Source organism: Dermacentor albipictus, chromosome 1, assembly GCF_038994185.2.
Source record: "Dermacentor albipictus isolate Rhodes 1998 colony chromosome 1, USDA_Dalb.pri_finalv2, whole genome shotgun sequence".
Classification (NCBI taxonomy): Eukaryota; Metazoa; Arthropoda; class Arachnida; order Ixodida; family Ixodidae; genus Dermacentor; species Dermacentor albipictus.
Window position 1 is genome coordinate 385,085,580 of NC_091821.1, and position 26,133 is coordinate 385,111,712.

The 26,133-nt window shown below is 44.8% G+C and overlaps 1 protein-coding gene across 20 annotated transcripts in view; it reads right to left on the bottom strand.

The window, feature by feature from the left end:
- Window positions 1-26,133, bottom strand: part of Su(var)2-10 (E3 SUMO-protein ligase Su(var)2-10) — a 133,182-nt gene that overhangs the window by 48,820 nt on the left and 58,229 nt on the right. For all 20 annotated transcript variants that reach the window (XR_010564502.2, XR_010564503.2, XR_010564505.2 and 17 more), the window contains 8 exons: window positions 24,971-25,356; window positions 24,230-24,314; window positions 21,525-21,651; window positions 13,558-13,707; window positions 12,313-12,418; window positions 6,347-6,420; window positions 5,293-5,453; window positions 1,723-1,889 (listed from right to left, as the gene is read on the bottom strand). Coding sequence is in view for 14 of the 20 variants with exons in the window: in XM_065432446.2 (XP_065288518.1) it covers window positions 1,723-1,889; window positions 5,293-5,453; window positions 6,347-6,420; window positions 12,313-12,418; window positions 13,558-13,707; window positions 21,525-21,651; window positions 24,230-24,314; window positions 24,971-25,356 (1,256 nt within the window). In the remaining 6 variants the exon portion in view is untranslated. The remainder of the gene's footprint in view (window positions 1-1,722; window positions 1,890-5,292; window positions 5,454-6,346; window positions 6,421-12,312; window positions 12,419-13,557; window positions 13,708-21,524; window positions 21,652-24,229; window positions 24,315-24,970; window positions 25,357-26,133) is intronic.

The window sequence follows — 26,133 nt, forward strand, 5'->3', positions numbered from 1 at the left end:
GTCCCTCACTCTAGAGTAGTTAAGTACCACCAGGATGCTTCAATGGCAAATGGGGTTAAAAAAAACCTGGCTTCAGAAGCAAGAAAAATTTCAACACCAAGGGACTGAAATATGTCAACAACAAAAGCTACCGAAAAGGCTTCTTCCACCTCAGCACCGTGGAAAGACTTTGATAAGCTCCATAACCAGCACCAATTTTCACATGCTTGATGAAACACTTTCTGCTACCACAAGTACAGGTTGAAAGAGATGGGCATGATAAAATTTTGGGCTAAAAAGATCTGTGTGAGTGGTGGTGTGAACATGGTGCCCAGAGTTGGCTTGACTTGCAAGAGATACCTGCCTCTACCAGACACTAGAGTGTGTTGTCCTTTCGGTGTCTGAAGGAATTGCGACATGCAGGAGGGTGTTGCTGCGCCATCTTCACCCCACCCCACCCCCCCCAATCCAACATGTCAAGCATATATCCTTCCTTGCCGACAACATTAAAAAACTGCAGTTGCGATACTGTCAAGCGAAAGTGTTCTATGCACTAGAAAATTTTGTTGACCAAAATGCGCAATTTTCCTGTACGTTAGATGTTTAGTTGTTGTGCAATAAACTTGGCTTATTTTTTCATACCTCTGGTTGTTGGAAAACACTGCATTTCTGGAAAACCAATTAAATTTGTATTCTAAAAATATTTTAAAATATTCCTTTCACACTTGGCTTATATTATATGAACTTGCTATGAAATAGAAAATTTGACATTTGCACAATGTAATAATTTTTATTCAAAATCAGATTAGTGTGGAACATACACTGCCATCATGAGAAGCTAAAGCAGAGGTGTGTGTGAACAGGAGATTTCAAATCGAATATCGAGTTCCATGCTTACAAATTTTGTGCAAGAAAGCACGATGCTGCATATGCTCGACAGTTAGTTGCACAACATTGCATAAGAATAATGTCGCAAGTTATCAGTAACTTGAGTACCTAGGAAATCAAGATGGACAGTACTGACTACTCTTTTAAAAGGGACACCAAATTAGTATTCCAACACTGATTAGATATAAGTACAGTATAAAAGTCTGCAAAATATTTTTTTTCTCAATATAACGTTTGTTGAACATAATCAAGGGCTTTTTTCTCCGAGAAGCTGAAGTAGAATATATTGAATAGAATACTTTAATAGTCGACTTGTGTGTTATGACACTCTTATTGGGGAGAAAGTTATCCTTTCCAGTTTCCCTCTAATATACAGAAGAGTTTTCATAGCCTTATGGGCAGGTAGTTCTGGGAGTTATCACCAGCTCACTAAGGTCAATCTGCACTACAGACAAAAGTGCAGACCATGCATGACTTGGCTTGATCACTGCTTTGTGTCTAGCCATCATTGGCGCTGCGTGTCGATCCCAGTTGTGCTGATGGTAAAGAGCCGGTAACTTTTCATTGTCGGTTTCAGTGTACTTGTTACCTGTCAAGCATTCCAAAATCAGGAGTGCCGTGGCAAATTCAATACCAACAAAAGGGTCACCTACCAAGGTGAGCATCAAAGCTTTCCTGAACAAGAAAGAGGCTAACTTGCAGCTTTCACTTGAAACTTACATTGAGCTACGAAAGACTGATCGCAACTGAATGAAAAAATATGTATACACACATAGAGTGACAACTTATCTAAAAAAAGGCAGCAAAGTCAGCATGTTTAAGCCTGCTACTCTGTAGAGGGGAAATCATGCTTACATGATGAAGGAGCTGAACTTCTAGAGGTAGATGCCGTTGCGGAGGAACTGGGGCTGTTAATAACATGGGTCTCCTTCTTTGGCACCAAAGGAGACCAGGAACCATCTTCGTGGAATTGAACCTCAGTGCAATCACTGGGTGCCTTCATGGCAATTTCCATGAATAAACTGCAAACACCCGACCCAAGAGATTGGTGGAGCAGCACACACATGCACAATAGGGGCAAATGAAACAAAGAATAACAACTCTACTAGCTTCAGCCTTTGTTGCTGCTTCTGTGGTTACTACGCCCATGTTCATACGCCACCCCCCACTGAATACCATCAATCATGCTGCTCAGGATGGCAGCATGGCATGATGGCTGGGCAAAGACAGCAGGCAAAAATACTTGCATCGACATCCCCTGCAGCAACAGGCTCCAATCCATGAGTCCATGAGATTATCAAATACAGCGATACAAATGAATTATGTTTGTTTTCATTGCTTTTCTTTTTTTGTTTTAGTGAATGGCGCTTTGTAAATATGAGCCGTTCACATTGCTCATATCTGACACTGAGGCTTCGAACTGTACTGTACCTGAATAGATCCATAGTTATCCACACTTTTCTTGAACCCATTATGACTTGAAACTCGTTTTATCAAAGCTGGAGGGGCAGCTGAAATTACTTCGTTATATCTATTATTACATTTATTGCAATATATGCCCGATGGTGTGCACAACTGTAAACATGGAAATAAGAAAACAGTCTTGCAGCCCATGGAACTGCTACATGGCCACGCATGAAATGAAATTTGAATAAAAGAAAACAATCTTCGGCGTGCGCAACACACGACTTAGCACCTGACGCGACAGCCTTTAGATGGGTGCCTTCTGTTCCACTGAGTGGTCTTTCGCCCCCGCCTTCCACTTTGCTCGTTGCGGTCGAGCAGCACATAGCACATAACACAGCACTCCACTGAGTGATCCGAAGAGGCAAGCAAACTTTGCCATGTCGGCTTGGCTTGGCCGGCTCGTGGCCCCGGAGACTGCACCGATGCCAGTACCATCTATGAGGCCACCCCCAGCTGCTAGCCCACGTGGCATGTCGGGCGGAGATGGAGAAGTGAATGCACAGCCTGGGCGTGACCCCCAAGATTGGGTCCGGAGGTCTCAGAGACCAGGCCGAGCTGCGGCTGCGTGCCGTAGCGAAAGAAGTGAATGCCCAAATTTTTCACACCACTGCACGCAGCCTTGCAGCCTGGTGCAACTTGCACGTGAACCCCCGAGATTGCGCTGGGGAGATCTCGGAGGCCATGCCCCACTGCGCTTGCCTGTGCGGCACACGCAGCCAAGCACATGCAAGAGAGGTCAGTGTAGAAGTGCAAGAGTAAGCTGATGCTTATGCGCAGGTGTACAGCTACGCGCGGCGGAGGAAAAAGACCAACGGTGACGCGGGGACACTGTAATTTTGAACAGCCGTAGCAAACCAGTGCCAAACCACCCGGAAAGCGATGTAATCAGCGCAAAACGGTCGGGTATTCCTTGCTTTCGAGGACGAATCCAGTTCTTTATATCCATTGGCAGGGCAATTTCACTTCATTAAAATGAGGTTTTAAATACATGGATCTCTATGGGAATTTCAAGGAAAAGTTTATTTACTTCAGTATATCCGTTACTTTATTATAACGAGGTTCGATTGTAAATGCATGCCATAGCGAAGACAAGTAAAGGTCATAGATGATATATGCTGCTGAAGTGAAATATGCTGCCAAATACAAGAGGTTGGTTGTTGCAACAAGCCCTGGCCATGACTGCTGCCTACCATCAACACATCATCAATAACGAAGGCAGTACATACAGCCAAAGCCAACCTACTTCCTTGATGGCACTTAAGGGGGGAGGCTACACTTGAAATACAACTTTTTTATTTGTGGACAGATCTCAACGAAATTTTCACACATTGTGTATTTTAATATGTAGATTCTAAAAATATAATTAATTTTGCCATAGGATAAGTAGTTTCTGATATACTCCAAATGCATTGTATAAGCTGAGTCCTTTGTTTGGAGGAAAATTAGCTTCTAAACAGAAAACCCTAACACAGTAATTTGAGTATAAAGACTATCTAGGATGTTCAGGGAGTGCCATAAGGTATTATTCAATGTTCTAGGCTAATCTGAGCAAGAGTTAGAGCTCATCAAAGTTGTGAGAAAAAAATGCCATCTTGACATGTCAAGCATGTGACCCATTTCAAAAACTTTTTGAGAAGAGTGCTGCTTTGAAAAGGTGCATATTGCTTACTGCATACATTTATCTTTCTGGCAAAAAAAAAAATTATGTTGATAGCTGAAATAGGACAGAAGCTATTTTACCTCCAAAATTGGAAGTCTGTCGGAATTGTTGTTTTGAGAAATCAAGGAAAAACGTTCTGCAACATCTTTATTGAGAACATACCAACAAAATCTCAAGGAAATTCACTAGGGGCATAATCTGGATACATCCTATCTTTTTGCCGCTTTTTGGCCAGCTTCCTTGCGCTCAAAGAGGCTTCTCGCTTCTTGATAGAGTTGGCACTTCGAAGGTCCGGCGCTCCGGACGTTTTCCGGCGCTCGCTGCGCGCTCGCTACTTTCTTCAGTCGTGAAGGAAACGGTGCCTGCACGATCTGTGCCAACACGCGTGGCGTGGGCGGACGAAGTGTTGACGCTAGACGCGCCAGTTTGCAGCTCGGGACTCGATCCGGTAGAATGTCCAGGCAGACCAGCAACCGGCAACTCCCCGAGTATGACAGGCCTAGCCGCCTTCCGTCGCGCATTGCACAGCCGCTTGACGCGTAGTAGCGTTGAGACGACAATCTTTTCCAGCCATCCGGGCAGCGAAATGAGCATCTTATCAAACGTCGCGAAGCAAGCGGCTGAACAAACGTAGACAGCGGCGCGATGAAACCAGAGATAAACAAACGTAGCGAGACGCGAGAGCGGTCGAGCGCGCGCCGACGAGCACCGGACCAATAGGAGCGAGGCGCGCGGGGGTGTGCGCGCTTTGGCCAATCGGCGGCATGGACGCATCCTCCAGAAATGACGCGATAGCGTCGGTTTCCCTTCACCGACGCCATTTTGAACTGGTGCAAAATGCGCACAAAGAAAACAGCTTCAAAACAAGCGCAAGATGGCGGCCATCGGCCACCGCGTTCGCAAATGGTGACGGCGCGAAGTTTGAACATTTTTGACCAAATTTTGCTGATTTCGCGTTCACCCTGGCCCCTTTAAGCGCGATTTTTTATTATTTTCCGATTAAATTTAGCTTCTAGATTTCGCGGAGGGATTCTTGAATGTGTATAAACGTATCGAAAATGCACTTTTCCGAAAATCGAGTTTTTTGTGATTTTTTGCCGGTTGAAGACCCGCGTCCCCCCTTAAGAGCGTTCAAATAAATTTTTTAAAATTAGAATGAGAGAGAAAACCATGTGCACACATGTATGTGCACATGCACACACACATGCACGCACACACAAACACCATCCTGATTGCACTGCATGCAAGTGAAGCTACTCTTGACCCTCCCAAAAATTAAACCTGCAAAGGGCACGCACCCGTCGATCACCAATGAGGAGAAGGTGGCCGGCCGATCACAAACTGGGCAAATCCACGTGGGTTTCTTTTCATTCATTTGCAGGTAAAGCGAAGCATCAAAGCACTGTAGGTGTGGACATGTTAGTGCTCGGCATGGAATACCCATTCGCATCTTGCCCAGCTGCACAATAAAACAACAAAGAAAACTGTAAGATGGAACACGGCACTTACCTCAGGCACAACTCATGACACTTAATGTGCAAAGGCTCTCCAACTAGTTCCTGCATGTGCCACTACTGGATTCCATGAAATGGCCACATCAGTACAGACCTCCTCTGCCACCTTCCTTCTCCATTGCAGGCCCTTCTTGGTTTAGAAAAGTGTTACATTGCTGTTGCAAATGACGAAGATGTTGCTCATCTTACGCACACTATAGCAGCCTTTGTGAGAAGGATCTACATGGCAGTATTTAGCCTAAATGCACCGCTGTGTGATTTGTGGATCAACAACGCTGGTGCCTGTGCAAGCTGCATTTAATGCTAGTGGGTGTTGCAATTGGCCAGCAGGGGTAGTGACCTTCTAGCCTGTCCTAGCCTGCTGCGACGAATTACTTCGTGAATCTAACACTGTGTCTCCTTCAGACAGACTACCGGCACAGCAAGGCAGGACACATTTCGCGAACCAAGTATTGTTAGCTAGTTTGCCGTCACCTTCACGGACCAAACGAAGCAAGAAAACTCCTGGAAAAGGGTGTTCTACGGCATTCTCCCACAGAATCCGGTAATCGTCACAGTCGTTTAACAGACGCTTAATGCAAGCTTGATCATGTTAGTCTTTTAGTAACATTTTACTGTATTCCATGGTTCCTCCTTGGCTATCATAAAGCAACAAGCACCGTCAGATTCGCATTTAGCCAATTTAATGCTCCTCATTGACACCATCGGATGGGCAAAGATGCAACACAGAGAAGCTAAATTATGGCCCACAAAGCTGGCAACGCCACTGTTCCTCCTCACATCTTTGCACTCGTACTAAAATCTTGCCTTGTGGTGGAGCAGAAACCTCGAAACTCACCGGACAGATTAGAGACCCACGCAGACTTGTTGTTGCAATCTCAGAGTCAGGGTCATGTTGAAGCTTTTCTTTGACTGCAAAAAGAGTTTGAACACAACGCCACATAAGCTACTGAAATTTTATAAGGATCAGACAAGACTGATCCCCCTTTTATCTATTTGTGTCACCCAATGCCAAAAAAGGAGCCGTTTATGGACTTTCACTGTAAACATGCTTTCAAGAGCAAGTCATGGGCAAAAAGGCTGGCACTGTCAAAAACTTGTTGCCTTCCCAGCCTTTTGCTGTCAGGGAGGTGCTGGCAAACTTGGCTTCCACATCACCATCAAACATGTTGCATGTAAGTCACGTGACCATGTAATGGTACTGCCATGGTTGGCCAAGCTGAAAAGTGCTTGCTGATACAGTCGAACCCACTTATAACGATTCCGGTTTTAACAGATTATAACAATGAAAACGTGCTGGACCGTCAACTTTTGCATGTTTTCTATGGAGAAATAACCCACTTACTACAATGTCCCTGTGCCGGATTACCGGTAATAACGATGAAGTTTGGCTGCTGAGTGTCCGTGCCGAAAGGTAATGGAATGCGAAATCCTCAAAAAGAAAAAGTTAAATGCGAGCCGCTGCATGATTGGCCACCACCCCAACTGCCGCAGCGCGCTTCTCTCTATGAGAGATGCATGCCACCCTCGCATGCATCTCTGCCATTGCACTTTCAGCCCTCTGAACACACATGGGCTGCGTGTATAGCTCTGCACCGCGCCACCCTCCAAATACGAATGGAGTGCTTCAACTGCCCTGACAACGCTGCCAGCGCTGTTCCTAGACTGCTCGCTCGGCCCTCCTGGGCCTTCATTCTGCACAATTATGCTGACAGATTATGTCACTCGTGTTTGTCTGTTCGATGCGTCAAAGTTGTTCCTGGCAACATAGTTTCTCAGCCTCGTTTGATTCGCTGATGAAACGGAAGATGGCTGATCCACCCGCCGATCATTGGCAATGCACGACGTTGCCAATGAAAAGAAAGTACACTGCTATAGATTTGAAAATAAAGTGCTCCTAACAAATGAGGCAATCATTGCAAATATGCTTGCATCGGGTAGTGACAGTGACGGCCTTGAGGGCAGTGTTGACGCAACAGGGCAGCCTGCCTCAACATTGTCCTCACGGGAGGTCTTGTAGATGATTCAATCTCTCATGGGCTTGTTTTCACAAGGGACTTTCCGCTTCACTATGTGGAGCACCTGCATGCCTTGGAGAAGGATGTCGGCAAGCTTCGCGTAAAGCAAGCAAGGCTGACGGACATGCGGTTTTCTCGTGTAATCCAGTGGGAAGAATGTGGCGAGATGCTTGTGGCAATCTCGTCTCAGTGTTTCTTCTGGATTTCTCAAGCTGAGATGCTGCCGTGGCAAACTTCCTACAAGGCACCTTTTGGGGCCACCAAAGCGATATCTCAGCGAAGCTCGTATGTCACTTGCTGCATGTAACCCTTGTTAGCAGTTGTTATAGCAGTGCCATTCCTGAACTTGTTTAGGGGGGACACCCCACTTAAAATTTCATTTTTTATTTGTGGCCACAATTTGATAAAACTTCAATCACTTATGTATTTTGACATGCTGATTTCAAATATTCAATTGGTTTTCCAATGCAACAAGTACTTTTCAAAATATAAGCAATTCATGTTTTTTTGTATGGACTAATTTGGAGGCAAGTCCTCTCTACAATGCTGGCTGTTAATGAAGGAGACTGGCACATCAAAATGATGTTGAATGATCAGAGGTTGCAGTGCTACAAGAATGAATGTTCTAAACTGATTTATGCCGAAGTTACAGCATGTCAAACTTTTGTAAGCAGAAGGCATTAGTGAAACCCTGGAGAAATTATTACTTTACCAAAATTTCTGTAATGATATTTGTTCACATTTTAGGCCTACTGCACTCCCAATTTGTCCACCTTTCTGACGAAAAAAGAATTGTTGCAATAAGATGAGTAGAACCAGAGATATCATCACTCCAAAACTACACTACCATCAAAAATGTCGTTTTGAGAAAACGAGGAAAAACGTTTCAGGACATGTTCATGGTGATTACGGCAAATGCTTGAATACTAAATTGATCAAGGATGATACAGGGGTCTAACCAGGCATGAATGAAACTTTCACTTCTTTAAGGGGGGACACTGTAATTCAAATAATGTTCATGATGTTTTCCATCAATATTCATGAAACTTTCCATTCTTGTTAAGACTTTTGTGCTGATTTCAAATATCTAATTATTTTTTCAATAGGCCATTTAGTCCTGAAGATAAATGAAATTCATTGTTCATAATTTGCAGACACAATAGGAGAAAAAAATGCACTACGAAATTCGTATTGGCACATGCCTGGGTACTAGAAAACATAAGGAACATAATAGTAGGAATACTATTTTGATATATCAAACATTAGTAATTTTGTAGCAATTTAATCTTTACTGTTCGAATTGTGGCTACCCTACTGTCTGATCTAAAGCATAAATTCCAAAATCTGACCCTACATTGTTACAAGTGAAAAGTCAGTGTATTGAGAAAACGAGAAAAAAGGAATACATTCCCTTTTAATAAAAAGTACAGAAATAATTTTGCATTATTTTGCAGTGAAAGTGGCTAAAAGCCACCAGGAATGTAGTCGCTCTGACCACGGCCACCCAAATGCGGCAAAAACATCGTTTAGCGCCGTTCGCCGATTCCCGGTGGCTTGCATCGCGCGCGCGGCAAGGTTGTCGTTCACGCGGGTCGAGCTCCATGCCGACGCGATATCGCCGCTACACGCGCACGTGATAACGATCTTTATGGCGAGGCCAGATTACCGTTCACTTTTGCCTACTGCACCGCCGCCGCCGCACACCTTGCACTTGACGACATCAGTCCATTCACGGAGTCCTACTGAGGAAAGCGAAGCCTGCCTCGGCATCGACGCGCGGCTGCAACGCCGTCGGTGCAAGTGTGCAAATCCAACACCCGCTTTGTTGCTGGCGTTGACGCAAGAACTCGGTTTTTTTGAGCATTCATCTCCCTCTGCAGCAAATCCGCACGCTGCAACATTGCAGTGTCACGCCGAACGCAGCCGCTGTCCGTAACGATTTCACTCATTTATGAGCTGGCTAGGCCTACTTCGGCATCATTTGCAGTTGGCGGCGAGCTACTCTCGATGCTTTCAGAAGGAATGGAGCGCTTTTGAAAGTTATAAGCTGATCGCTTATTCTTTTTGCCGAACTTGTGCCTCGTGGCGAACTTTCCCGGTGGATCGGACATCATTGGGCATGTGCCAACCAACCTACGAGACGCGCAGTCGCGTCGCCTGCGGAGTGGAGCAGACGATGGGAACCTCGCGCAGCCAACCACAGCACGCGTTTTTGGTCACGTGCGCTAGTCAACGAATCGGATCGCGCGTTCGGGCTTTTTTTCTCCCCGGATTTCAACGTCACTGGCGTACCGACAGAGTCACTTTTGGCGGGAAATTAAAGAAGGAAGGCTCCTCTTTCCAACGAGACTAAGATGGCTGCGATCGCGCGCGTAGAAAAACAGCTACGCGCCGCGATAAAAAGGGTTGTTTTTGCGCGGAATTCAGCTCAGTGATGTTATAAATTGATATGGCGGACGAAATACTCTTCCCCGAGATTCGAAACTTGGTGAATTAAAGGAATATTAGCTGTCGATATCGAAAATTTCGTTGTCAAAAAATCGATTTTTTCGCGATTTTTTTGCCGCAAAGAGCCGTGTCCCCCCTTAACAACACGCGATCGCAGCGCACAAGAAGCAGAGTCAAACAGTTAAACGGGTCAACACAAACAGAAGCCGGATGGAGGAAGGTGGTGAGAAGGAAAACTGGCCTCCCTACCATTAGTTTTCTCGGAACAGCTCTGTCACCCCTCATTTTGTTTTCTTTTGTGGTGCAACCCGGTTATAGCAATTATCGGTTATAACGATGGAATTTTCATGGCACTTGCATATTGTTATAAGTGGGTTCGACTATATACAGGCGAACACATCAGGTATTAAGGGGGGAGGCTACACTTGAAATACAACTTTTTTATTTGTGGACAGATCTCAATGAAATTTTCACACATTGTGTATTTTAATATGCAGATTCTAAAAATATAATTAATTTTCCCATAGGATAAGTAGTTTCTGATATACTCCAAATGCATTGTATAAGCTGAGTCCTTTGTTTGGAGGAAAATTAGCTTCTAAACAGAAAACCCTAACACAGTAATTTGAGTATAAAGACTATCTAGGATGTTCAGGGAGTGCCATAAGGTATTATTCAATGTTGTAGGCTAATCTGAGCAAGAGTTAGAGCTCATCAAAGTTGTGAGAAAAAAATGCCATCTTGACATGTCAAGCATGTGACCCATTTCAAAAACTTTTTGAGAAGAGTGCTGCTTTGAAAAGGTGCATATTGCTTACTGCATACATTTATCTTTCTGGCAAAAAAAAAAAATTATGTTGATAGCTGAAATAGGACAGAAGCTATTTTACCTCCAAAATTGGAAGTCTGTCGGAATTGTTGTTTTGAGAAATCAAGGAAAAACGCTCTGCAACATCTTTATTGAGAACATACCAATAAAATCTCAAGGAAATTCACTAGGGGCATAATCTGGATACATCCTATCTTTTTGCCGCTTTTTGGCCAGCTTCCTTGCGCTCAAAGAGGCTTCTCGCTTCTTGATGGAGTTAGCACTTCGAAGGTCCGGCGCTCCGGACGTTTTCCGGCGCTCGCTGCGTGCTCGCTACTTTCTTCAGTCGTGAAGGAAACGGTGCCTGCACGATCTGTGCCAACCCGCGTGGCTTGGGCGGACGAAGTGTTGACGCTAGACGCGCCAGTTTGCAGCTCGGAACTCGATCCGGTAGAATGTCCAGGCAGACCAGCAACCGGCAACTCCGCGAGTACGACAGGCCTAGCCGCCTTCCGTCGCGCATTGCACAGCCGCTTGACGCGTAGTAGCGTTGAGACGACAATCTTTTCCAGCCATCCGGGCAGCGAAATGAGCATCTTATCAAACGTCGCGAAGCAAGTGGCTGAACAAACGTTGACAGCGGCGCGATGAAACCAGAGATAAACAAACGTAGCGAGACGCGAGAGCGGTCGAGCGCGCGCCGACGAGCACCGGACCAATAGGAGCGAGGCGCGCGGGGGTGTGCGCGCTTTGGCCAATCGGCGGCACGGATGCATCCTCCAGAAATGACGTGATAGCGTCGGTTTCCTGTCACCGACGCCATTTTGAACTGGTGCAAAATGCGCACAAAGAAAACAGCTTCAAAACAAGCACAAGATGGCGGCCATCGGCCACCGCGTTCGCAAATGGTGACGGCGCGAAGTTTGAACATTTTTGACCAAATTTTGCTGATTTCGCGTTCACCCTGGCCCCTTTAAGCGCGATTTTTTATTATTTTCCGATTAAATTTAGCTTCTAGATTTCGCGGAGGGATTCTTGAATGTATAAACTTAGCGAAAATGCACTTTTCCGAAAATCGACTTTTTTGTGATTTTTTGCCGTTTCAAGACCCGCGTCCCCCCTTAAGGGGCATCAGCAACAGCATCAAAAGGAACTTGGGCACAAATGCCCGTTCCGAAGTTGCTGTAACCCACCACACTTGCTCTGTCTGCTCTTGATTCAAACGGTACCACAAGGTGCAAGCTGTGGCTACCCTAAGCTTCCATCAGCATTTGCTCAACAAACAAATGCACTGTGAACAGTTATAACAGGCTGCCACGGTGCAGCCAGCACTGGTAGCACTAGCTGTCTATGCACGTGGAAAATCATATGACTGGTTAAAAATATGAGTTAATGACGAGCTGAGTTCCCCTGCAGGTTTTTTTATTTTTTTTCCTTGGCAGGCTTCTCAGAAAACTAAGGAGAACTAGGAAAACTAGGCTCCATGAGGACCTGTGAACTCTACAATGCAACAACAAAGGCTACACTCACTCATTGCTCGTGTGTGGTCGGGATTCCGCATGCCTGTTGCTTTTAGCCGCTGGAGGAGAGTTGTTGCTGTCAACTTTCGCACAAGGTACACACCCAAGGCATAGGCCTGAAAAAGATGCAAACAGTTTTGGAAAAAGAAGACCTGTGAACTCTACTTTTGCACTAGAGCTGCAACACACGTTTGTTAATGGGCACCACAAGAACAACTTCACTTGTTGCACAATGTAGGAATTAGTACTGAGGCATAATGTAGTGAGAGTACTCAGCTTCGCGAACACACATAATGGTGCACATCTGCTGCAGTTTCTGGCCAAAAGTGTGATACACACTCAATACAGGCAAATCAGTTCTTCGGAACCCCGCAAGGTGGAGGAAAGCAGATGACAGGGAAAGATCAGCATCCACCAGAATTGTAGCATGGAGCTACAAAGGAAATCTACACGGGTTTCTCAAAAAGAAAGCCTTGGAGTTGTAGAAAAATCTGTCCTGGTCCAGGACTCAAACCTGAGACCAACGCCTTTCCTGGTCGGTCACTCTACCATCTGAGCTAACGAAGACACTAGCCGATCGCAGAGCGAGGGCGAATTGATCAACAATTTGAGGCACTGAGACATTGGCAAATCAGTTCTGCGGAAGCCCGCAAGGTGGAGGAAGGCTTTTTGCAAGGCTTTCATTCCGAGAAAGCCGTATGGGTTTCCTTTGTAGCTTCGTGCTACAATTCAAGTGGATGCCAATTTTTCCCTTTCAAACTCAGTAGAGAGGAACTAGCACCATGTGCAGCCAATCACTCGGTGCAAAGCCAGTCCCTTCCCTATAGGGGGGTTTGCTTTAGGCAACACATTTATGTGCTGGCACTAACAGTGCACCACACATGCAGCAAAGGGGCTGCTACAAGTTTTGTTTGGAACATCTTTAGAGAAGAAACACCCTTCCTTAAAAATTTCTGCTCATACGCTGTAGCTGTACAGCTCCCTCCACATAGGTATATGTTGAACATTCACAAAACATGCGAATGCATCTGCCAACAAAATTTAAGCTTCATTTTCCTAGTAACATAATAGGGCCGGCAAATGACTTTTACTAGCATGTAAGCGCTTGGCTAAAATGCCAATAAATCGCCTGCACCTGATGTCAGCATCAGGTCTGCATTTGCGCTGGGACAGCTGTCGGACTGAAGGTGAAGCATGGAAACAAAACCGAGACTCACGATTACGCGAAACGAGAGAAAAACGAGAGGTTCCTTACCCGGCCATACTCGGACAGCCAGGTGACAGAGATATGGTTGGACACAGTAGGGGAAAGACGGCACATGTTAGCAATGTTGATCGGCCGGCTTGGTCGCTTGGGCTCCATGCCAGGCTTGTTGGTAGGGATAGGGCTTGGCAGTGGACACACCTGGAAGGAAAGCAGTCATTTCAAATACATTAAAACCTCGTTAAACCGTACCCGCTTAAACAGTAGTTTCGTTTTAAAAGTAGTAAAATCAAATCCCCGACTCAGCGGCCATTGAACATAATGTGTTTTGTATCCGCATAAACTGTACTGGCTGCCTTCATCTGGAGATACTGTGAAGTGCACTTAGTAGTTGAAAAAGTTGATGAAAGCTGGCCCTACCAGCCCAAATAAATGAACGCAACCTTGCGCGTGTCGGCTGCTGCCTAACATCTGATCAGAATGTATATTTTCACACGTTGGGAGGGGCCCAACTCATGAGCAGAAAGGGAAGAAGCATTTCCTGGGTGCTTCAGTTGTGATGTCAGAGACAAGGAGCAGTATTCTGCTATTGCAACATTTGACAACATTGGCGTCCAGTGACTACACAAACGTGCTCCACTGAAAAAATTGTTTGGAGAGCATAAGTCCCAGCTGCTGCAACATTCCATTCTTACTCTGCTTATGCCGTTCTGGTACACTTATGTGCAAGTTCACCTGACATGGCTGCGTAGATTGAACAAAACTACAATTTCTGTGAGAATTTCTCGTAAAATGGAAACAGATTTGTTTGCGAAAGAAAAACGTCCATACTAGGGGTGTGCAAATATCAAATCTTTAAAATATTAATTGAATACTTAGCTTCGAATGGCAAATAATTATATGCACATAATTATTAACAAGTTTGGTTATTTAAATTTATGTTTGAACAGTGCAATTACAATCTCAATGAAAAGAAAAAAAAACATTAAGTTGTTATACTTAAAAGATTGCGTATTTGGCTCAGGCTAACTTGGAATATTGACTAATTCTCACTGAGATGCTGTGGGGAGCTGGGATATTTGCAAAGTGAGGCTGCGTGAGCCACCATCGCTGCTGAGGATTGGCCCGTTGGTCCTATATTCCCAGAAGGAGCATCCTTATTGCAAGTGAATTCCTTTGCGCAGTTGCCCTCATCCCCTTTCTTTGCGCTCTAAATGCACCTTTTTTTTTGCTTTCCGTAAACATGTGCCGTGCTACTAAGGGGCTGACTTTCCCACATAGTTTCGACATCTAATGGCTGAATGCACCTTACAGGTGAGATTTTGCCAGCAGCACAAGATATTCACAAAATTCGGCACAAGATCATACATTCTTAGATTTCATAGAAACAAGTTCTAAGCCACCTTTTTCTCCTACATAACCAACAAAATATTTATATACTTAGTCCTCAAATCGAATACAAATATTAAAAGTGTAATTCTCGATCGTATTTGAATATTCTGAAAGATTAGCACATGCCTAGTTTACATACAGTACATATGCCCTTGGTATTAAACTTGCGTGGCAAGCGCAACTGTTGTGATCTAACGACACTAAAAAAATGTGTGGCTTCTTTTGCTGAATATACACACCCGTCAGTGTAAGCATTTGTGCAAGTTTGGGGGTTTTCACATGCAAGGCGCTCCTCACCTTTATAATGTGAATGTTTTGCTTAACTTGATTGCTTCTGAAGCTGGTTAATTATTCTTGACTAATTGTGCAATTAAGCAGAATAAAAAAAATGTGACTTGCTCAATACGATAGTCAGCAATATGCAAGTGGTCGCATCAGCATATCTTTAAACTCTGGCTAATGTTAGCTGGGACACCTAGTATACAATAGACTTCCATTATTTCAACACCAGTTACTTCGTATTTTTTGTTAATTTGATCCCAACCAAAGGTCACAGCCGGCACATATCCTAAAATTTCTATCCTAAAATTGGCCTTGACCAGATAATTCAAACTTGAGCAGTCAACATGCATGCGCATGACCCCTATGGTGACCCTATAGCAGCCCCTTTAGTGGCAGCATGTCTTGGCGGAGGTTGGGGGACAGTGAATGTGTTGAACATACATCAAGAACCTCCAGTCCAAAACACCTATTTATGGCCTGCCTTAGTAAGATAGCTAAGCTATAATGGCGGCCCACATGGTCTTATTATGGCATCTGGCCAAATCTAATGCTGACCATTTTTTTCCGCACCAAAAAAATTGGGTGGCAAATTACCTGCTCAACACAATCAGATACAAACCCAGAACTGTGTTTGTGGCATTTGTATGCTTTACAGCACAAAACGGCTGAATAGCGGAAAAGCTGGATTATGAAACCGGCCGCCATTGGACTATTGCTTGATTTTCTTGACAAAAATAGGGTGTGAATTAGATATGAATTAGACACTGTTTAGGAGTTTAATGTAATTTCTACATTAGTTTTCTACTTTGGACACAAAAAGCAGGCATGCATTTGTTATGGGGGCTTGTTATAGTTGATCAAATACTGCCAAATGGAACAGCAGTGTGTATTGGTGTTATTTCTGAATCTTGTTTATTTTGATACATATAATAACTTGACCGATTCCGTCGCTCCTCAGGGTCAACTTAAGGGGGGACGCGGGTCTTGAAATTTCGAAAAGTGGTCAAAAATGGCAATTTTCAAAAATTGCGTTTTTGAAGTCTTTAATGTCCCAACTATGCCTCTACAAATTATTATGGCTCAATTCCTACTCGAAGTATTAAAAAAACGGTAATTTAGAAACGTCGGTGAGCCGAAATTGAACGCCAAGCGCGAAGGTTTGCCTCATTTTCAAGCTGCCGTAGCTCCGCGCGACGCGAACCGATCGGCGCCATCTTGGTCTCGTTTGAAAGCTGGTTTCCCGCTCTCCATTCTGGCGCCCCTCGGCACGCTGTAGACCCTCGTGCAGCGGAGCGATCGGTACCCCAGGCACCCGTTCTCAAGCGCGAAATCGTCGCGAGACAGCCGCTGATTGGGTGAAACGGGCGCCTCCCCGAGGCGCAGCCCTCTGATTGGCCGTGACGCCTGCCGCGGCCCCGCGGCCGCGTTGTTCGCCTCCTTCGCGTCGTCTGCTTTCGCCGGCGCGCACGTCATTTTTCGCATTCATCTTTGTTTCCTAGTATTTTTCGTTCTGCCTTTTTCTTTATCGTTCTTGTATATATTTTGGCTATTGAGTCGCTTCTTTTAACCAAGAATTTCTTGCTTTTGCGTGCCTGGTGTCGTTGTTCCGCGTGTCACGATGGCGCGAGACGCGCGCTTGAAAGCAAGCACGCGAAAAGCAGTCAGCAAAAAGAGGCGCGCATGGAATAAGAGCGCTACATCGTCGAGAACTACAGCTTCGGTGATGCCGCAAGCTGCTGTGCCCTTAGTGGATGCGGCTGGACTGAGCTCGGCAACAACAGCTTCGCCGGTGGACGCGGCTGGACAGTGCCGATCGGTGTCAACTTCGGTGTTACCGCAAGTCTCTGCAGTGCCGGTGGATGCGCCTGGACTAAGCCCGTCGAAAATGCTAACTTTTGAGACGCTGCAAGTCGCTTGGGATTCCGTGTCGTCGAAAGCGGCCGAACCGGCTGAGCTAAGCCTAACGTCGACTTCGGCGTTTCCGCACGCCGCTTCGGTGCCGACGGACGCGGCTGAACCGAGCTCGCGTGCTCAACGCTTCGACGCGGTGTTTTGCGCGGAGTGCGCGGGGCGTGAAAAGTACGCAGACAACATTAAAACTTCATTGGCGAAGAAGTCCGCGACTTCCCGCAAGTTCGAGCTAATGAACGTCGGCGCAGCTAGTGAAGACGACTTTCTGAGCTTTTTTTTTTTGTCAAGTGCCAATGCAATACAGAGGTTTTCACAATCTTTACAAGAACAGATTTCTGTGAGTTTGGTGTTATTGTGTTCAGTAATGACTGGGCTGCATGCTAAAGCATTAAATTTTTCCATGTGATAGGTAAACAAAAGTGGCAGAGTAAGCAAAACTTTGAATGCAATTTTCTCAGCTTTGCTTTTTCGATCAAATGCCTTTGCCTTACAGGACTTTTCATAGTGTTTGCATCAATTGATTTTATTGAATTAGGTATCATTTTTTTCAGTAAAACCTCAGCTACATCCTAAAGCTTTCCATTTTTCATTAAACCCAATAGGCTAGCAATTAGGTCAGATGTAAGCTAATTACTCCTGCATTGTTTTTTTCTTCCTACTTTGTTATTCATTCATGACCTCTATGATCACTTTTTAAAAATTTCTTTAGCTTTAGGATGTGCAGTGGGCCCTTGGAAATGAAAGCTATTCTTTGAAACTAGTTTTTTTAATTAAGAAATTATCATAATGGCCCGTAAGAGAAGACCTATGTGGGATCAATTATTTTGCAATATCTTCATTTCTAGATGAGATATATAAAATCTGAATATATATTTGGGATCAGCATTCAAAGATATATCTGCATGCCAATTTTCAGGAAGATATGTTAAGAAATAAAAAAAAAGTTTTCAAGACCCTCATCCCCCCTTAACAGAAGTCGACTGCATCTTGGTGGGTGCAATGCAGGTTTTTAATTGACTGTATGTTATGTTCTAATGCTGTAAAATGTGCATAATTCATAATTCTCTCATGATTGCGCATGTGTACATGCCTATACCTATATACAAGTACGGTTAAACATTTACAACAAAGTAAAGTTGGACGCCTTTTACTGCCCCAAGGGCTCAAACTTCCCTATGCACGCCTGAAACAGCTCTGAAGGCCAGCTGGTACACTTATTAGGCATATCGGTGCTCATGCTGTGACAGAAGACGCATGTTTAATTCAAGAATACATATGTCTCGCGACACTTGCCACTTTCCACTCGTGGTATGCTTCACCACAGTACTTGTGTATGGTTCACCAATACCGTTCCATACATAGCAGTCAACGCTGTGGAGGCTACACCAAGAAGTTCGGTCAAAAAAGTTATTACTTCGCGTGTTCTATATATGCTTTGTCGGGCGTTCCGTCCGTGCCTCGCTGTGTGCCAACAACGTTCGCTCGGACGAGCATGCCCGTGAGGCTCACCGGGGAGCGACCGGTTGCAAAAAATCCAGAAAAAACAAAAGAAAAAACAAAATTACCTAGAACAATGCATTAGCAGCCATAGTGTGTTTGTTTCTAAGGATTAAAACTTGTTTCATTTAATACTGAGCCTATATAGCAAACAGTTGCGCACAATTGCGGTAAAAAATAATCGAACTATATAAGGGGGGACACGGCCCTTGAAAACCGAAAAATCGTGAAAAAGTCAATTTTTGAAAAACCATATTTTTGGGTTGTATGTCTCATAAACTACCTGTTCAGTAATTATCAGCACCTAATTCAACCGTAAAGTACCAAAAATAACGCTACTTTTGAGGCCACCGCGGCCCAAAAAACACGCGCAAATGCCGAAATGAAGTCAAACTTCGCGCACGCGTCATTCCCAAACCATGCGGCATGCCCGCGCCATCTTGGTGTTGTTTTGACCGTGGATTCTTTGTCTCTATTTTGCCGCCTTGCAAAATGGCATCGTCGGCGCGGTTGAGGCGCTATTGGCGTTCTCCCGTGATGTGATGCGGAGCGCTGATTGGCTGGAGCAGCGCGTTCAAATCTCGCGGGCGGCTGTGGCTGCTCAAATCCCGCGGGCTAAAGCGCGCCTGCCATTGGCTGCTGCGCGGGTGGCGGGGGCTGCTCCTTCTGATACCGCGCTCGCGTCGCTGTTGCCCCTTGCTCCGTCCGCCTCAACATGAGCTTGCGCGCTGCTCATCGCCTTGCGATATCTTTTAGATTATTTGCTCAGCAATTGTTTTTTTCACTAATTCTTCGCTGCATGCGATGCCGGCAAAGCCCAAGACAGTCCAGATGTTCGGTGCACGGGAGCGCGATATGCGTCTTGTACGAGCATCGAACTTCCGATCTCCCGCAGCGAGTGCCGACTGCGTAGACGCTTTTCAGCGGCGGAACTGTGCTTTCGGCTGTCGCCAGTCGAAAATCCGATACACTGAGTGTGCCTGGAGCTGCAAGAGCTAATTAGAAGCTCCGCAGGAGCTTTCTAATAAAAAAACACATGGGTTCAACTTTAAGGCCTGTTTTCTCGGAATGGATTTTTTCGCTAGTAGTGGTGCTGGGGAAGGCGATATCTCAAGAACCGCTTTTCAGATTTGTATGCCGTTTTTTTTTAATTCTGTTTCTGAATGACTTTGCCAGGGGGTAACAGGCTCCTTTTTTTGAAAGCTGGTGCAGTTAATTTATTATAAGCAATTAATTTTTGTTGAATGTGGTCATTACTGGCTACATCAAATTCAAAGTTGTCGTAAAATTTTTTGGAGGGGAAATTAAAGAAAAGGGCTCTTTAGCCCCCTGGGATATCTATCAAGGGATCATCACAGCGAATTTCAGACTCCTACGATGTCCTGGCATTTCTCCAGGCTCTTCCTCAGGCATATACATGAATCACCTAGTTAGACCTCAATAACTCTGGAACTAATAAACATATCTTCATGAAACTTCGCAGTTCCTCATAGTTCGGTGGTGTGAACGTACCCTGAAAGTTTCATCTGGATATCTTAAAAAATAAGAAAGTTCGGTCTCCAGGGTAGCCTCCCCCCTTAATGTGCGTATGAAGTGCAAGAAGTCTCTCTAGCCTCCACAGCGTTGACTGCTATGTATGGAAAGGAGTATAGTACCATAGCTGTATTGTGGTGAAGCTGAATTTTAGGAACGTGCATTATGCTACAAGCCCTGCTTTCCGTGTGTCTCGCCACTGGCGAGGATTACACATTCGGAGTCAGTGCCACTGCTGAACAGTGGCGAATTCTTTCAATGAAAAACACGGCACCAAACAGCAAGAAGCTTTGTAATGAACGTCGAAGCAGCTAGGCCTAGCATTGCCGCAGTAGAGGCTACGGCTGCCTGCGGATTTGTGTGGGAAATTGCCACTTCAAGGGGGCGAGATAATCACAATGGCAGCGGTGGTGGCCTAGATTAATGCCATTTTGTACCTGTGCTCCCGGTAAAAGGTCCAGAGAATGGGACGGTGAAGGGCTTTTTGCGACCAAAATTTTAGTCGTTTTTGTAGATTGACTATGCGGTAAGCGGTGGTCCACAAAGGCGACTGAAGTATCAGGCATGTCCGAAAAATCGGTCGTTGGCTGTGTTTAGAACCTCGATACAGTCGCAGACCGATAAATCGGACACTGATAATCCGGACACCCTCGGCAATTCCGACAGCATCGCAGCACTGCCAATGGCCCTATAGACAATGTGTAAGGATGACCGATATTTCGGGCAGCCGCCAGCTTTAAATTCGATTATCCAGACTCTGTTCATGGCTGTAGCATACGCTGAATCTGCTGCCATTATCTCCTCTGGCATCCTCAACAAGATATCAAGTATGGCCTCAAAGATTACACATCAGGCGATAATCTTCAAACCTTGCCTTGGTCGCAGCACTGCGCCTCAGAGATTTAACTGCAAATTGCTTTCAATACATTGTTGGATGGACTGTGGTGGCTACTTCGAATTATAAAATATTTCGAATTAACGAGTTGCGAATTAACAAGCTTTTACTGTAACCGACAGATTGTTATATCTGGGATTGTTATAAGTGGGTTCGACTGCATAACAATAATTATATTTAACAAGAAAATTGACAATTTACTGACTTTGTTATAACGAGGTTTAACTGTACGGTTTAACCGAGGCAGCTGATGTGTGGCTTTTCGGTTGTGTCTCCAGGACAGTTTAGTGTCAAAGGAAAGATTTTACATTTCATTTGGGGAAAAATGCCGCACACACGAGCATCAGCACCTTAAGCATGCATTTTTCTTTTTATTGACAATTCCCTTCAACAGAAAAACAATGATGCAAAGCTTTCAACTCTGAAATGCTTGCTTGATGCTAAGGCCAATATGACAAATTCTCATACTGTCTTAGTTCATCCTGAAGGAAAGTTTGAATACACCTACCTTAGAGTTGACTTTGACACACATGCTTGGAGGGTAGTTGTCATCCTGCTCACAGCTTGTTTCCAGCAGACAAAACCGAAGCTGTACTTGCACTGTGAAGTCTTGCTTTGCTCCCAAGTTGTAGTCCCTGGGATATTAAATGTTGGAATGTGATGAGTGGGCACTATTTCACAAGAAAAAAAAAAAAATGCTGTCAAGTAATCCTCGATTCTTTGTCATTTCATTTTTTTTTTTTTGCCAGCAAAACAGCACTACTACAGACATCACTTGCCAATCTCCCAGTGAGGTGAGCATTTCACTGAATTTGTACAACTATATAGTAGGCTTCCGTTGATTCGATTCCAGGGTAATTCGATTTTTCGGTTGATTCGATACTGACTGAAGGTTCTGGCTGCCTATGCATTTCTATGCACCCTAGTATTTATTTTGATGCTAAATTGGCCAGTCTGCACGCACACTCCTGATCCCTATGACAACCCCAATACCAACCCCTTTAGTGGCAGCGTCTGTCTCGGCAGAGCTTATGGGACGGTGAGCATGTTGAACACACGTGACCACCCGTCAAACACACCTGTTTTTGACACACCCTAGAAAGATTTTCAAGTAATAACAATAGCTCACAATGTCTAATTAAGGTATTAAGTTCTAAAGGGCATCTTTTGTGTTCAAAGGAAATTGCGCTGAAAATTGCCAACGCAGTTCAATAGAGCGCAAAACCAAAGCTGCCTTCGTGGCCTTCGTATGCTTTACCACATAACATGGCCATATTAAGGTTTTGGAGGACGTATATATCGTTCCTCCCGACAGTCTGCACAGACTGCACCACCTACAAGAACTCTGAAAAATTCTGCTTTCCCTGCAATTTCTCGCGCGCAACAAGCAACAATAACCAGTTATTTCATGAAGGTACGTTGATGTTTTAGGCATTTTTTGAGTTATTATTGGTGAAATCTCATTGATTCGACATTCCGTTAATTTAGACATTTCTCCAGTGGCGTGAAATCCGAATTAACGGGGTTTTACAGTAGTCCATTCCTTTGGTGGAAACGAAAAAGCCAATCCGCACTGGCGTCGAACTCAGTTATTTTAAGCGCATCGGCAAATTCGCGGGCTTTCTCTTGGAGCATTGGGGAAAGACACGGAACGTTTTGCAGAGTGGCATCTTTGAACCACATGAGAACAGCTTGGTCCACATTTTGATAGTTTCCCAGTCGCAGCCGTTTCCTCGTAGGAGCGAGTTGCAATTCCTGGTGAAGCTTGACAATCTTGTCTCGGTCTTTCAAAATGGTTCCGATGGTCGATGGAGCAATGCCTTGCTGTCTGCACATGCTGATTTGCTTTTTCCCTGCGTCGATTTTTTGCAATACGTCCAATTTGTCCTGCAGCGAAAACTGCTTTCGCTTCTTGGCGCCGTCGCTAGCTGCATTCATCTTTGGATCTTGTGTGAACATTGCCAAATCTTTGCCGTGAAGTTCTTGGAGAAGTTAGCGGTGAAACAGTTGGCCCTTGACATGGTGATGATGATAGCTACTGCACTCGTGGTTTCTGTTTCACGCGAGAGTTGCGGCGCTGTTACTTTTAACGGAATTTGCAATACTGATGTTCCTCGGTTATAAAGGGGAAAGTAAACTATGTGTGTTATTCTGAAATACGCGCTGTATTGAAATTTGTAGTTCCGATATATACAGGCAATCTGGCGGGGATTTTTAAAATATTCTTAAATTTAAGGAATTTGTTAATGTGGGGCTCATAGTAGCGAGATTTGACTGTGCTGGTAAGGGTCTGCATTGAGCGCACACACACTGCTGCTCACCGGATCTCAAATTTCTGTGCCGATAGTAAATATAGTCACCGACAAATCTTTTTCAGGCACTGACGAGGCACAAAAATGTGAATTATCGAGCAAGCCAGAAAAAGAACTTCAACAGTAAAATCAATTCTTTGTTTTTGACAACTCCATCACCTCGAAAAAAGTCGGTCAAGGCCGCGAGGGTGTGTCAACTTCGCCCGTCACGTAATACAGATTTCGCAAATGCGACCTTGACTCTGATGCTGTCAGATGAAACTGCATTCCACAAATTCATCATTCCAAAATGTTGTCCTCACACGAGCTTTTGCCATTACTACCAGTATGCACACATATAAACTTTTTCTATATGCGTTTTCGGTGGTTTCGGCGAATAATCTTTTTGAAGTGAACATACTCGCAGTGCAGGCTATGTCGTCGACCAGCAATGGCCAAACAGCCATGAATTATACCTAGTGCCCACTGTTGGCCTTTGGTGCCATTTTTTCAAACTTTCTTTTAACATATCTGTTGTGAAATGTTTTTGTTGTTTTCTCAAAACCATAATTTTGATGATGATATCGTATTTGAGGCACATTATCTTTCCTTCTACTTATGCTATCACTGTAATTATTTTCGTAATTTTGTATGTCGATATTTCTTGTGCGATGTATAGTTTGGTAGATAGCTCACCTCCAAGCAAATTATGCAATAAAGCTGCACTTCTTGAATTTATGTAAAGTTATTTACTCTGCAAGAAAACTGGATGTATATTTAAAACTAGCACACTGAAATACACAAACTCAGCAAGTTTCATCAAAATCGACAAAAAATTAAAGAAAAAGGTTTTCAGGTGCAGGGTCAGAGGCAGAGGCACCTGAGATATGGACATTTCTCTAAGCAAAGCATTAAAGCTTACCTTGAAGAGACTATGTCATGTACTTGTTGAGGTGTGAAGTGGAACACGAAGCTGTTCTCCTGAAACCTTGTGTTGCTGTTGGGCACTGTGAAACAAAACACAGAATTAGCAAACACGAGCTTCACAACAGCTAATAACAGTCGAGTGTGCAAATGTCCTGAGAAAAAAAAAAAAAAAAAAAAAACATTGAAGAATGTGCAGGTGATCAGCTAGTGCCAGTTCTGACAGACCATGCACACAACTCAACACAGGTTATCATGGGACGATGCTGAAGATATACAACATGTAACAGTTGCCTTGAAGCAATTGATAGCATGTCTTCAATAACCACTGTTTAAAAAATCTTGCACATCCGCTGACAATAGTAATGTGGCTAAAGCCAGACCAGAAGAATCGCAGCAACAGAACAGTAACGAAGCATGTGCAAATTATCAGTTTATTAAGTAGCAGTATCTTTCTCCCACATGTTTAGCTCTGTCAGGGGTGGGGGGAACAGAACAGGGGAGGCATTCACGACCGTTGCATTTTAGGGATTAATCACTTTTGTGAGATTTTGTCTGGCTAGCACGTGGCACAATGAGTCTGCATAGTGCCACAGCACAGGCTGGCCCAGGCTGTATTAGCCACCTGTAGGCGGCTAATGCATCTAGTACTAGTCAGGCTAAAGTGATTGTGCTCCTGAAAGTGAACTACGAAAGCACTGCCCCAACCGAAAAAACAGAGGGGCCGAGATGCACTCACTCAGACTGGCAGGTCGGTGGAGTTCAGCCATGATGTCGTAGAATGGCAGCCTTTTGAAACGCACATCTGGATGGACGGGATATGACTGAGTGCCAGGAGCCCCTGTCGCACCCGCAGGACCCATGAGCGGTGGTGGAGGAGGAGGTGGGGCCACATGGTGCAGCTTGGACGAGTAGTCGCCAGAGTGCAGAGGCGGTGGCCCCGCCCCGCCCCCTGCCCCATGGTGGCCAGTCATCAGATTGCTTGCCCGGCTGGCTGCACTGGAAGGCAAGTACGAGCTGGGACCCTTGAGCCCACTGCCCGGCGTGGCACCACAGAGCCGCGGGTCGGCTGCATCAACTGTTGCATGCGAGGCGGCAGCCACAGCTGAGGACGGGAATCGGCGCCTGTAAAGAATGTCGGAGGATGACTACCGTCAATACACAAACACACTACACAATGGCACATTCAACTGGTCACTTTCGAGCACTTTCATGGTGCAGTTTACATCTGGCTGGTTGAAATTGGGCGCTCAAACCACATTTAACTGGTTCATTCCGAGTGCTGTGCTCTAGCTCAAAGCACTCGAAGGTTCTCACACCTTCAGCCTGGAAGCGCAACTGGGATCCGACAGAAACTCAATCATGTGGCTACTCCAATTGCTCCTGGAGCACCTAGCACATTCGGCTGGGGCAGGCTTTCTCCTGCTCCAACCTCAAGAGGGTTATGCATCGCTGAAAACAGTTGTAGAACGGTAGGAATCAGCAGAATGTACCATACAAGTGGCCTTTTCCAAGGCACACACTGTGCTTGCTGTGCAACTAGACTATGAATAACTGCAATAATAGCTACCTGCTTTCATGGTTTACTGTCCAACTGCATAGGCAGTAACCAGTCAAACTAAATTCGTTTTAGCCAAGCGATGTTTTTTAAAGCAAAACTACGCCTTTACTATAGTGAACTGTGTATTACGTGATGCACAGTTCAGCGTGTTTCCATTTGGAAGCATGTCATCTGTTGAAAACCCGAGAGAGCTAGAGCAAAAAATCTGAACTTGAATGTACGGTTATATTTTGCATCTGTACGAACTAGCCTGTGAAACAGTATAATGTGCACCACCACGCAATGGAGGAAGCCAAAGCTCTGCTATTACACCTGTTGCCACGTAGGCAGCACTGCTTGTA